The 13,977-nt window shown below is 55.6% G+C and overlaps 1 protein-coding gene across 2 annotated transcripts in view; it reads left to right on the top strand.

Annotated features, from left to right (window-relative positions):
* Positions 1 to 13,977, top strand: part of TANGO2 (transport and golgi organization 2 homolog) — a 43,098-nt gene that overhangs the window by 14,993 nt on the left and 14,128 nt on the right. The window contains exons 2-3 of one of the 2 annotated variants that reach the window (XM_062182233.1): positions 37 to 134; positions 8,966 to 9,054. In XM_062182233.1, the coding sequence (XP_062038217.1) occupies positions 79 to 134; positions 8,966 to 9,054 (145 nt within the window). In that variant the 5' untranslated portion in view covers positions 37 to 78. Of the gene's footprint in view, positions 1 to 36; positions 135 to 8,965; positions 9,055 to 13,977 lie in introns of those variants that run through there. The other variant, XM_062182234.1, reaches the window with a different exon arrangement.

Genomic DNA, 13,977 nt, shown 5'->3' with positions numbered 1-13,977 from the left:
GCCACTTACTGAAGTGTCATTTTCCTTTTCCTGCAGACCTCGTGACCCCGTGTGAGCAAAGCCACCCCTTGGCCAGCCATGTGCATCATCTTCTTTAAGTTCGATCCGCGCCCTGTTTCCAAAAACGCGTACAGGTAACACGCTGGCTCTGCGCCAGCGCCCGCGCCCTGGCACTGCGCCTGCGTGCTCTGCGGGGTTCGGTGCAGCCTGGGCGGGGCCCACGGTGAACCATGTCCTGGCAAACAGGCCTGGCCCTGGGCTCCTGCTGCGGCGGCCGCTTGGTGTGGGACCCGGTGGGGAATGCTTCTCAGTGCGGGTCTCCCAAGTTCACGTGCGTGGCTGGGAAGACTCCGCCCCTGCGGGGGCTGTGCAGGCAGAATGCAGGAGTGGGGCAGGTGCACATGGAGGCACAGCTCTGCACTCGCAGGCGGTCAGGTCCGCGAATTCGGTGGTGCCGGTGAGTGAGTGCAGGGGGGGCCGACTGGTCCCAGGTGCTGGCGAGGCAGCCGGACAGTGGCGGCCTAGGTAGGGCCCGTGCCTCCGCGGCTGAGGAGTGAGGACTGGGTTTGGAGGGGAACCAGCTAGAGAAGGTGGCAGACTGAGGGCAGGGAGTTTACAAGCCCGCATTTAGCTCGCAGCCAAAAATGACATCTGAAACCACCGTGGAAGCTTCCATTTTTAAAAAAAGATTTATTTATTTATTTGAAAGAGAGAAGGAGAGGCAGAGAGAGAGAGAGAGAGAGAGAGAGGTTTTCCATCCACTGGTTCACTCCCCAATTGGCTGCAACAGCCGGAGCTGTGCTGATCAGGAGCCAGGAGCCTCCTCCAGGTCTCCCACATGGGTGCAGGGGCCCAAGGACTTGGGCCATCTTCCACTGCTTTCCCAGGCCATAACAGAGAGCTGGGTCAGAAGTAGAGTAGCCGGGACTCGAACCAGCGCCCATATGGGATGCTGGCACTGCAGGTGGTGGTTTAACCCGCTGTGTCACAGCACCGGCCCCTTCTTCCATTGTCTTAAAATCTGCACCACCAGTGATTTGACCATTTCAATCAGATCCCAGATTTTAGTCCACCTGCAAAATCACACAGAGACCATGGCTGAGTCCACTCATTGCAGGCCAGGGAGTGGGGAGTGAAGGGGGGCATGGCAAGGGATTGATGGGTAGCCAAGCCAGGGTCCCGGGGTGACCCCGTACAGCCCTAAGGCAGAGGGAGCTGGTAAGTGAGTCAGGATCCTGTCTGCAGGCCGAATCCTGCAGGGACGGTATAATATAAAAACTCCGACTTTATCAGGGACTGGTATAGACAGGGGCTGGTGGGTGAGAGGCCAACAGCACAGTAAAAAACGCAGGCATAGGACAGGCCTTGTGGCCCAGTGCCTTAAGTCACTGCGTGGAGCACCTGCATCCCAAATCGGAGTGTTTCTTTGAGTTCCGGCCACTCCACTCCTGACCCAGCGTCTTCCGATGCACACCCTATTCGGCAGCAGGTGATGGCTCAAGTCCTTGGGCCTCTGCCACCCACATGGGAGACCTGGGTGGAGTTCTAGGCTCTTGGCTTTGGCCTGGCCCAGCCCTGGCTGTTGTGGACATTTGGGAAGTTAATTAGTGGATGGAGATCTCTGTCTCTGTTTCTCCCTCTCTCTCTGTGGCCCTCTGCCTTTCCAATAAAAATGACAATAAAATTTTTTAAAAAGATTTACTTATTTGAAAGGCAGAGGTACAGAGAGGCAGAGGCAGAGAGAGGGGTCTTCCATCCGCTGGTTCACTGCCCAGATGGCTGCAGTGGCCAGGGCTGGGCCAGTCCAAAGCTAGGAGCCAGGAGCTTCTTCTGGGTCTCCCATATAGGTACAGGGATCCAAGAACTTGGGTCATTTCAACTGTTTTCTCACATCATGGCAGAGACGTGGGAAAATCAGAAGTGGAGCAGCTGGGTCTCAAACTAGCACCTATAAAGGTAGCTTTACCCGGTACACTACAGCGCCGGCCCCCCAATAAATTTTTATAAAGTAGGATCAGGGACCGGTGCCATGGCTCACTTGGTTAATCCTCTGCCTGTGGTGCCGACATCCCATATGGACACCGGGTTCTAGTCCCGGTTGCCCCTCTTCCAGTCCAGCTCTCTGCTGTGGCCCGGGAAGGCAGTGGAGGATGACGCAAGTGCTTGAGCCCCTGCACCCACAAGGGAGACCAGGAAGAAGCACCTGGCTCCTGGCTTCGGACCAGTGCAGCTCTGGCCGTAGCAGCCATTTGGGGAGTGAACCAATGGAAGGAAGACCTTTTTCTCTGTTTCTCTCTCACTGTCTATATCTCTACCTGTCAAATAAAGAAAAAGCAGGATCAGCAGGCATACAGAGCATCCATACCCCCTAGGCTGAGGTGGGGTACCCAGGGCAGAACCCCTGCTCCACCCCAGGTGGCCAAGGTCCAATCCAGACCTTGCTGGACAAGGTACGGCTGTGGCTCACAGGATGGGCTGAGAAGTCCCCTGGGGTATTGCGCTGGCAGACCTTAACAGAAATGTGCCTTCCTGGGTGCTGGGAACAGTCATGAGCCCGGGTGGGAGGGTCGGGTATCTGTGCCTGGCAGAATCCAGGAAAAGCGGCAGCCCCGTCTCCTCCACGGCTCTCCAGCGCCCTCTACTGACACAATGCAGAGGCCAGCTGCAAGTCGAGCTCCATTTCTCAACCCAGACAACCCAGCGTGGATGTGGAGCTGAGATGTGGGTAACTTGATAACTGGCACGGCCCGCCCTTCTCTGGCTTGTAGCTTTCCCGTGCACCATTTACATTCCCTCGACCTCCTGTGCTCAGCGGCACAACGCTGTGGTTCCAGCTGGCAAGTGAAGGTGTCCTTGAATGGGGACCCACAGCCAGGGGACGGGTGGACCCCAAGTGTGTCACTGGCTCCCTTGGTTACCCCCAGGTCCAGCCACAGCCCCACGTGATATTCTGCACCCTGAATTTATTACCTCTGACCGCCAAAACTGGAAGAAGGGGGAGAAGAGGAGAATGGCAAGCACAGTAGGACACACCTCGAGGCTGGCGCTGTGGCATAGTGGGTAAAGCTGCTGCCTGCAGGGCAGGTATCCCATATGGGCACCAGTTCAAGTCCCGGCTGCTCCACTTTCAATCCAGCTCTCTGCTGTGGCCTGGGAAAGCAGCAGAAGAAGGCCCAAGTCCTAGGCCCCTGCACCCATGTGGGAGACCCGGAAGAAGCTCCTGACTCCTGGCTTTGGATCAGCATAGCTCCAGCTGTTGCAGCCAGTTGGGGAGTGAACCAGCAGATGGAAGACCTCTCTCTCTCATCTCTGCCTCTCCTTTTCTCTCTGTGTAACTCTTTCAAATAAATAAATCTTTAAAGAGAGAGAGAGGACATACCCCCTGCAAACTGGCTACAGAGAGGAACCGTGCAGGGGTGCATACAGAGGGGGAACTGTGCATACAGAGAGGAACTGTGTGGGGGTGCACACACTTGCTGCCACAGTCTAGATGCTGCTTCCTGTATTTAAAAAAAAAAAAAGCCTGGGTTCGGGTCCTGACTCTGGCTCCCAGTTCCAGCTTCCCGCTGATGCTCACCCTGGGAGGCAGCGAGTGATGGCTCAAGCACCAGGTCCTTGTTGCTCACGTGGGAGACCTGGATCAAGTTCCAGGCTCCCCTGGCTTCAACTTGAACCATCTGTGGCTGTTGTGAGCATTTGGGGTTGGACCCATGGATGGGTGTAAAAGGGGGAGAAAGCAGGACCCATGCAAACCCACCAGCAGCCTCGCTCCCAGGTGGTGTGCAGGCCGTGCTGGGCTCCGGCTTCCTTGGCTGCTCTCGGCTCTGCACCCAGGGACCAACCTGATGCTCTGTGTCCGCACCCAGACCCTGCGGCTGTAGTTTTCCCTGAGCTGTTCTCCAGCCTGGGAGCTGGCACTCAGAGCTTGCCCATGTGGCCTGCTCGGCCTGCCTGGTCATTTGCTTCCATCCAGTCTTGGCCGGCAAGCTCAGACCCCCCCCAAATCACCCTGACCCCTGGTCAGCCCTCTTTCCCTCTACCCCCACCTTGGCAACCATGGATAACTGGAGAACTGGTAAAACTACCCAGGAGAAAGCCAGGCTGCTTGGGCCGGTGTGGTGGTACAGCAGATTAAGCTGCTGCCTGCAATGCCTGCATCTCATGTGGGCACCAGTTGGAATCCCGACTGCTCCACTTCTGATCCAGCTCCCTGTGAATGTGCCTGGGAAAGCAGCAGAAGATGGCCCAAGTGCTTGGGGCTCTGCACCCACAGTGAGACCCGGAAGAAGCTCCTGGCTTCAGATTGGCCCGGCTCTGTCCGTTGTAGATATTTTTGGAGTAAACCAGCAGATGGAAGATCTCTGTCTCTGTAACTCTGCCTTTAAATACACAATAAATCTTTCTTTGAAAGGGAGAAAGAAAGTCGGGTTTTGTGCCAAGGGTTCCCACTGGGGCTGTCCTCGCCAGCTCCCAGGAAGTGCGGGCACAGCCCCTTTGAGTGGGGGGTAACACCAGCCATGGAACCGACTTTTGGCTGTTGGGTATCCACAGTCACAGGTTGCCGTGGGCTGAATTCTGTCCCCCTCAGATCCCTGTGTGCAAGTCCTCCACTGCCAGTGTCACAGGATGTGGCTGTATCTGTAGACAGGCCCTGTCCAGATGTGACAGAGGTTCCGCCAGCACTGTGGCGTAGCAGGTAAGGCCGCTACCTGCAGTGCTGGCTTCCCATGTTTAAGTCCCAGCTGCTCCACTTTTGATCCAGCTCCCTGCTGGTGTGCCTGGGAAGGCATCGGAAGATGATCCCGGTCCTTGGGCCCCTGCGCCTACGTGGGGAACCTGGAAGAAGTTCCTGGCTTCGGATCAGCCTGGCTTCAGATCAGCCCAGCTCTGGCCGTTGTGGCCATTTAGGGAGCAAACCAGCAGGGGGAAGACTGACCTCTCTGCCTCTGCCTCTCCATATGAAAAAAACAGATGTGACGAAGGTGAATCGTGGTCACACGTAAGGGCCCTGGACGATTCTGCTGATGTCCTTATAAGATGACAGGCACAGACAGGTACCACGGGACGCCAGTGTGGGCACAGAGAAGGAAGACAGGTCAGGGTCCACGGCCGAGGACCCAGCTTCCAAACAGGCTCTCGCTGCCGACACCTTGACTTTGCAGAACTTTCCAGAACTGTAGGGCCTTGTTCTGGAGTACACGAGTCACCTCCAGGACCTGACCTCAAGGACCTGGCCACGGACTGAAACAGCCTCTGGTGGCTGGCTGATGACACACCGGGTGTCCCCAACTCTGTGTGTGTGTGTGTTGGGGGTAGGTGGGTGCCAGGGCCTCCTGTGGCCGCTTCCGTTCCAACGCTAAGAGGTACCGCTGGTGAGGACGGCAGCTGCAGCAGGTTGGTGGGGCCGATGCTTCTGTGGGGGCCCTGGCCAGTACCCCAAGAGACCTTGCACAGAAGGTTCCGATGGAGCTGGGCCTGGACTCCCAGACCAGTGTGCTGCTTAAAAGGGTGTTCCTTTAAGCCATCAAGCTTGTGGTGACTGAACTCTGCAGAGAAGGCCAGGACAACCCTGTCACCCTCTCATGTAGCCCCCCCCTCCCCTAAACCAGGCCCCTGCCTGCTGAGGCTGCTTGGACAAACCATGGCTCTCGGGGTGACTTCCACGGGGTCATCGAGGACAGTCACATGTCTGTGACCCTCAGGGGTGTGGGCGCGCACACACACACACCACTGAGGGAGCATGCACACTCCTACATGGTGCACGCTCACCCCAGTGGTGTGGGGAGTCCTGATGAAGGATAATTAGTTTCAGTAAAGTGGGGGGAAGTGTGTCTCCTGCTATCCGAGCCCCTCACCGTGCTGGGTGCACTCGGGCCCACCGGCACACAGGGGCAGGCGCTCAGACCTCCATCCGCACTGCACTGCGGTCCCCAGAGCATCCGCTGAGGCGGTCACCACCCCCTCCCCTGGGGTCCGCGCCGCGCATCCCTGATTGCTGCGTTTGATGCAATCCCCGGCGATCCACTCGCCTGTCAGCCGAGCAGCGGCTCCCGTGGTAAAAATAACCCGCCAGTTAACGTGTGGGAGTTATTAGGGGAGCACAGTCCTTGATTAAAAATAGGCTGTGCTGACTCAGCTCTTCTTCGCGTTCTCCCCACCCCCGCACTTTATTTTCTTTGCCGGAAGCTTACATAAGGATCGGAGCCAATAGTCAGGGCCCTCTCCCTGGGGGCAGCGGGGCTGCCGGACCTACTCCCTACCCACAAGCCAGAGGAGGAATGCGCACTATTTAAGAGAGGGGGCTGGGACCGGACCACGTGGGACTTGACCCCGCCCCGCCCCACCCACATTGGGGGTGGGGTTTGGGGGGAGGTGGGCGTGCCTCCTCGCAGCAGCTCCTTGTCTCCTGCTTGGTAATGGTGGACTCTGCGTCTTGCTGACCACTGCCTAAGCCTCACTAACAGGCCCCTTCTACCCAGCATGGTCCGCAGCGCAGAGGGACATGGGCTGCCTGCCAGAGCATTGCCGGGCAGGGAGGCACAGTGGTTGGTGTGGGCGGGGCCCCTCTGCCCAGACTGGACAGAGCAGCTGGAGTCCGGGTTGGAACTCCGTACTGCAGAGGATTGTCTGGGACAGTGGCCATCCCGCCCCCATCTGTCTTGGGTTGCACGGACCTGAGACCCAGTGCAGCCCTTGGAGCCGTCTGTGTGGATGGGACCCAGAGCCCTGGGAGGTCTGGGGCTTCCTGGGAAGGTACACAGAGGGGCACCTTGGTTCCCCTGGGTGCTGTTATGAATTTCACTTTGGATTTTTTTTCTTTTTTGAAAGACTTAGAGGGAGAACCAAAGAGAGCTCTTCCATCTGTGGTTCACTCCCAAAATGGTTGCAAACAGCCAGACGGCAGGGGCTCAAGCCCTTGGGTCATCCTCCACTGCTTTCCCAGGCACATTACAGGGAGCTGGAATGGGAAGTGGAGCAGCCGGGACTTGAATCAGCACTCAGATGTGGGATGCTGGCATTGCAAGTGGTGGCTTAACCTGCTATGCCACCATGCCGCCTCCTTCACTTTGGGTTTTAGCTACATCTCTATTAGTTTGTGTTTCGCCATGAGCAAATGCTTCCCAGAAGCAATGCAATTGATACGGGAGTTTTAAAAAATTCTTTATGGGGTCCAGGGTTGTGGCATAGCCAGTAAAGCCACTGCCTGTGACACCAGCATCCCATATGGGCACTGGTTCATGTCCTGGCTGCTCCACTTCTTTTTTTGTTTTGTTTTGCTTTAAAGATTTACTTATTTATTTGGAAATCAGAGTTACACATATAGAGAAGGAGAGGTGGGGAGGGTCCTCCATCCGCTGGTTCACTCCCCAATTGGCCTGAGCTGCGCCAATCCACAGCCAGGAGCCTCCTCCGGTCTCCCACATGGGTGCAGGGACCCAAGGACTTGGGCAATCTTCTACTGCTTTCCCAGGCCACAGCAGAGAGCTGGATCGGAAGTGGAGCAGCCGGGACTTGAACGGCACCTATATGGGATGCCAGCACTATAGGCAGCGGCTTTACCTGCTCCACCACAGCGCCGACTCCTGCCCCACTTCTGCTCCAGCTCCTTGCTGGTGGCCTGGGAAAAGCAGCGGAGGATGGCTCAGATGCTTGGGCCCCTGCACCCACAGAGGAGACCCAGATGAAGCTCCTGGCTTCAGCATGGCACAGCCCTGGCCATTGTGGCCACTGGGGAGTGGACCAGCAGATGGAAGACCTCTCTCTCTCTCTCTCTCTCTCCCTCCCTCCCTCCCTTCCTCTCTCCCTCCCTCCTTCCCCCTCTGTAACTCTTTCAAATAAATGAATAAATAAATCTTAAAAAAAAAAAAAAGCCTCAATATGGTCTCACCATCACATCCCGGCTTTAGACCCAGCATAAACAGCAGCCCACCAAGCTTCTGCCCGTGGAGGCTGTGGCACCTGCTTCACGCACCTGCTCATGGCACAGTACCTGAGGGTCTTCCAACCACCGTGGATTTAACCCAGGGTTAGGTGGAATTCCAGTTTCCTCCCTTGAAACCAGGGTTCTTAAAATTTTGACCACATCTTTACAAGAGAGAGAGAGATCCCATCTGCTGCTCACTCTCCAAAAGTCTGCAGCTGAGAGCCGCAGGAACTCAGTTCACGTCTCCCATGTGGGTAGCCAGGGACCCAACCGCGTGAGCCATCACCTGCTGCTCCCCGGGGTCACATTAGCAGGAGCTGGAGCTGGAGCTAGGCGGCAAACCTAGGCACTCGGACGTGGGACCCAGGTGTCCCAACGGCTAGGCTAAACGCCCGCCCTCATCTTTCGGTAACCACCAAGGAAACAACATGTTTGACTCATCACGCAAAGAAAGACTAAAACACAGGGAAGTCCCCTGCCCTGCCGCCCTCTCCAACAGCCAAAGCCTCGGCAGATGCGCATGCGCTGTGGACATTCTGTGTGTGCGCTGGGGCGCCTGCAGCAGGGGTGCTCACACGGGGCTCGCTGGTGTTCTCAGGGCATGGGACGGGGAGCCGCCCCCCCCCCCCCCCCGGCTCCAGACGCTCCAGACGGGGCTCCCAGGGCATGCTTGGTGCCAGGCACAACCCTTGCCTGCTCCTGGTCCCGGCCACCAGCTGGGAGGGGCGAGGTGTGTGTCGGCGGATGAGGCCACCGGGACCTGTCCCCGCCATGCGGAGCAGTGCAGGTACACGCAGTGTGCAGCACGTGCCTGTTTCCCGGGCAGGGACTCTGAGTGCAGTGCTGGCTGCCGGCGCCATCCTGGCGGGTGCACAGAGGGTGGGGGGCCTTGGCCTCTTTCGGGCTCACTAGGCTAAACGCCGCTGCTGCTGGGGCCGCTTTTTCTGTGGGAGCGAGAGAGGGAAGAGGGCGGCTTCTGTTGTTGTTCCGTTGTTTTGCTTGCGTTGGAGACAGCCAGGCTCCTTCCCCCCGCCCCCCCAGGCTCATCCTGGCCGCCAACAGGGACGAATTCTATCACAGGCCGTCCAAGTTAGCAGACTTCTGGGGGAGCAACAACGAGATCCTCAGCGGTGAGTCCACGCACTGCTTCTGCGCGCAAGTGCACCCGGCTGCCGGGCCAGGCAGACCCGGGACTGTGCACCCAGCACCGTCAGTGTGGCTTCATGCGCTGTGGGACCCCCGGAAGAACGGGTCACATCGGGCGAAAGGATCACCCTTGCCATGGGAGCGTGGGTTGGGTCCCTGTGCGACAGGTGCATACGACGTTGTGTTTCTGTTTCCCACCCATACCCCTTGCTGCGCCAACGGTCCCAGCAGTTGGCACGTCCACCTTACAGGTGAAAGGTGCTAAGGCCCCTTCCTCTCACTGTCCGGTGTCGGTGCAAAAGTTTAGGCTGGTGATTCCCCAGGTGAGGTCCTTGGACCAGCAGCAACAGCTCTCCATCGTACCTGCTGGATTGGATTGATAAAAACCTGGCTGGCTGGGACTTCTTCAAGTTCTTCCCCTCCTGTCTCCTGCTCGCCCTCTCTGTCCAGTACTCCCCACCCCCTCGCCAGCTCCAGTCCCATGTATGTTAGTCCACTTGAGGCTGTCCACATCTCGCTTCATTTTGGAGGACCTCCTTTTCTCTCTGTGTTCCGTTTTAGGTCATTTCTGTTGCTATGAGGGTACTTCTGAAAGCTGATGGAAAAATGGAGTTAAAATAATAAGTTTGGAGGTTGGTGTCGTGGTGCGGTGGGCTAAGCCGCCATACACGTCTCAGGCATTCATATCAGAGTCCTGGTTCGAGTCCCGGCTGCTCCGCTTCTGATCCAGCTCCCTGCTAATGCACCTGGGAAGGCAGCAGAGGATGGCCCAGGTGCTTGGGTCCCTGCCGTCCACATGGGAGACCCGGTTGGTATTCCTGGCTCCTGGCTTTGGATTGACTCAGCCCCAGCCATTGTGGCCATCTGGGGAGTGACCCAGATGGAACATCTTTCTCTCACACTGTCTCTGTCACTCTGCCTTTCAAACAAATAAAATAAATCTCAACAACAACAACAACAAAAAACAAAAGCGTAAGTTTGTTTTGGTACAGAAAACTTTGAGATCCACACATGGCTTTTGCGTGGTGCTCACTCTGCACACTGTGAAGACCCCTGTGTCCTGCCCCCGGGCCATCTGACCTGCTCTCAGCCCACCCAGCCGCTGTGTTCTTCATTGCGCACCTTGCAGTGTCAGCTCTAGAAATCCCGTTTTTATAGCTCATGAACACAGCCACAAGGCCAGTTATGGCCTTCGTGTCCTTTCTGTTCTTTTTTTTTTTTTTTAAAGATTTATTTATTTATTTTAAAGTCAGAATTACAGAGAAGGAGAGCCAGAGGCAGAGAGAGATCTTCGATCCCCTGGTTCACTCCCCAGATGGCTGCAGTGGCTGGAACTGGGTTGAGCTGAAGCCAGGAGCTTCTTCTGGGTCTCCCCTGTAGGTGCAGGGCCATCCTCTGCTACTTTCTCAGGCACATTAGCAGGGAGCTGGGTCAGAAGTGGAGTAGCCAGGGGCCCGGCACCGTGGCTCACTTGGTTAATCCTCCACCTGCGGCGCTGACATCCCATATGGGTTCCAGGTCCTAGTCCTGGTTGTTCCTCTTCCAGTTCAGCTCTCTGCTGTGGCCCGGGAGGGCAGTGGAGGATGGCCCAGGTCCTTGGGCCCCTGCACCCACATGGGAGACCAGGAAGAAGCACCTGGCTCCTGGTTTCGGATTGGCGCAGTGCCGGCCATGGTGGCTGTTTGGGGAGTGAACCAATGGAAGGAAGACCTGTCTGTCTCTCTCTCTCACTGTCTATAACTCTACCTGACACACACACACACACACACACAAGTGGAGTAGCTAGGACTGAAACTGAAGCTTAAATGGGATGCCGGCAATGTAGACGGAGGCTTAACGTCCTATGCCACAGTACCGGCCAGGTGTCTGTTCTTTAGTTAATGGACTGAACTCCTAGTGGGCTGTGCTGTCCTGCTGCTTTGCACGCCTGGAGATTTTTGGTTGAGTGGTAGGCATTTGTGGATCCTATCTAGTTGGAGGCTGAATATTTTTGCATATCTCTAAATATACTTTAAAAAAAATAAATTTATTTGAAAGGCAGAGGGGGGGTCCTTCCATTTGCTGTTTCATTCCCTGCAACATCTGGGGCTGGACCAGACTGGAGCCAAGAACTCCATCCGGGTCTCCCATGTGAGTGCAGGGGCCCAAGCACCTGGGTCATCTTTGGTTGCTTTCCCAGGTGCATTCGCAGGGAGCTGGATCAGAAGCAGAGCAGTGAGGACTGGAACCAGCACTCTGATGTATGGGATGCTGGCGTTGCATGCGGCGGCCTGCTTACCCTGTGGTGCCCTAGTGCCTGCCCCCCTCCCTTTAGCTATCCCTGAGCTTTTTCCCCCGGACCACAGTGAAGTCACTCGGAAACACCTGGCACCCTTTCAGATCTTGTTCTGAAGATCCGGTCGTTAGCGCTGGCTGTCCGCAGGCTAGTGCTGATTATCTCCCAGGGTCTTTCTCTCTGTTTTTCCCAGTGCCCCCTGCTTTCTAAGGTTTCCCAGCCTGGTTTCTGGAACTGGCAGTCTGCCCTGCCCTGTGTGAGCACCATTCCCCCTGGTCCTCCCAGGTAGCTCTTTCCCAGCCTTGAGAGTTCCCTATACACCTGTGCCAATCCGACCTCCGGGGTTTGCGCATCTCTCTGGACCTCTGTCCCAGAATCCTAGTGCCTCAGCCTCCCCCAGACTCCTGGACCCTGTCTTCAGCTCAGGGAGTCCAGTGGACTCTGCCTGGGTCCCCACTCAGCTCATTTGTTTCCTGCCTCTTGGGTCCTCTTTCTTAAGACCCATTGTTTCAGGGGCTGTTGTTGTGGCTTAGTATGTTAACTTCACGGCCTGCAGTGCCAGCATCCCATATGGGCGCCGGTTCAAGTCCTGACTGCTCCACTTCCCATCCCGCTCCTTGCTAATGCACCTGGGAAAGCAGTGGAAGATGGCCCAAGTGCTTGGGCCCCTGCACTCACATGGGAGACCCAGAAGGACCTCCTGGCTCCTGGCTTCGGCCTGGCCCAGTCCTGGCTGTTGCAGCCATTTAGGGGAGTGAACCAGCGGATGAAGGTTCTCTCTCTCTAACTCTGCCTTTCAAATAAATAGATCTTTAAATCAAACAAACCAACAAAAACATTGTTTCATGTGTTTTTGTTTTTAGTTGTACGTGTATGGACAAGTCTGGTTCCCGTTGCTTGGTCAAGGGTGAATATGGGGCTTTCATTCTCTCTCTCTCTCTTTATTTTTTGAAAAGGATTTATTTGTTTGTTTTATTTACTTGAGAGGTTGGGGCTGGAAATTCAACCCAGGTCTCCCACACGGGTGGCAGAAACCCAGTCACTTGAGCCATCGTGGCCGCCTCCCAGGGTGGGCTTTAGCAGGAATGTTGGACCCAGGGGCCAGAGGTAGGAATGAAACCCACGTACTGCAGTGGGGGGTGTGGGTGTCCTAACTGCTAGGCTAAATGTGTGCCCTCGGCTCATTTTCTAAATTGTTGATTTGTAGGATTTCTTTATGCATTCTGGTTATGAGTCCTCTGTTGGATAAATGTACTGCCTACTCACTTTTTTTTTTTTTTTTTTGGACAGGCAAAGTGGATAGTGAGAGAGAGAGACAGAAAGAAAGTTCTTCCTTTGCTGTTGGTTCATCCTCCAGTGGCCGCTGCGACCGGCACACCGCGCTGATCCGAAGGCAGGAGCCAGGTGCTTCTCCTGGTCTCCCATGGGGTGCAGGGCCCAAGCACTTGGGCCATCCTCCACTGCACTCCCTGGCCACAGCAGAGAGCTGGCCTGGAAGAGGGGCAACCGGGACAGAATCCGGCGCCCCGACCGGGACTAGAACCCAGTGTGCCGGCGCCGCTAGGTGGAGGATTAGCCTGTTGAGCTGCGGCGCTGGCCCTACTCACATTTTAAAAAAAGATTTATTTATTTATTTGAAAGGCAAAGCTACAGAGAGGCAGAGGCAGAGAGACAGAAAGAGAGAGAGAGTGAGAGAAAGAGAGGTCTTCCATCTGCTGGTTCACTCCCCAGTTGGCTCCAACGGCCAGAGCAGCACCAGATCCGAAGTTGGGAGCCAGGAGCTTCTTCCAGGTCTCCCACATGGGTGCAGGGGCCCAAGGACTTAGGCCATCTTCTACTGCTTTCCCAGGCCATAGCAGCGAGCTGGATCAGAAGTGGAACAGCCGGGGCTAGAACTGGTGCCCATATAGGATGCTGGCACTGTAGGTGGTGGCTTTACCCGCTATGCCACAGCCCTGGCCCCGCTATGGTCTTAAGGTAGGCAAAGCAGTAGGAGATGGCCCACGTCCTTGGGCCCCTGCACCAGTGTGGGAGACCTGGAAGAAGCTCCTGGCTCCTGGCTTCAGATCAGCCCAGCTCCAGCTTTTGCGGCTGTTTGGGGATGAGCCAATGGATGGAAGAGTTCTCTCCCTCTCTCTCTCTGCCTCTGCCTCTCTATAACTCTGCCTTTCAAATAAAATTAATAAATCTTTTTTTTAAAAGACTACAGCAATATTTTTCCCAGAAGCCTTTCGATTTGGGATTTTGGTCCGAGCTTTATCCCAGATTGTTTTTTTTTTTTTAACTTTTATTTAATGAATATAAATTTCCAAAGTACAGCCAGATTGGTTTTTGTTTGTTTATTCCTGGCTTGGAGCAGGGGTTGAGGTTCATCCCCTTCCCCCGGCTCAGCATTATTTCATAATTGGGTATTCTTTTGCTTCTTCCATGACTGTGGCAATTATAAATCAGTGCAGAGCCCCTCTCATGTCCCATTTGTCTCCGTGTGTGTGCATGTGTGTGTGTGGATGCCAATGCCAAACTGTCTCCATTACTATTTATTGTGACTTTTTTTTTAAAGGTTTTATGTTTATTTGAAAGGCAGAGTGACAGGGGCTAGGTTTTATGTTTATTTGAAAGGCAGAGTGACAGG

Source organism: Lepus europaeus, chromosome 23 (assembly GCF_033115175.1).
Source record: "Lepus europaeus isolate LE1 chromosome 23, mLepTim1.pri, whole genome shotgun sequence".
NCBI classification, from domain to species: Eukaryota; Metazoa; Chordata; class Mammalia; order Lagomorpha; family Leporidae; genus Lepus; species Lepus europaeus.
The sequence above is the reverse complement of the archived record's forward strand: the minus strand, read 5'-3'. Positions and strand labels throughout refer to the sequence as shown.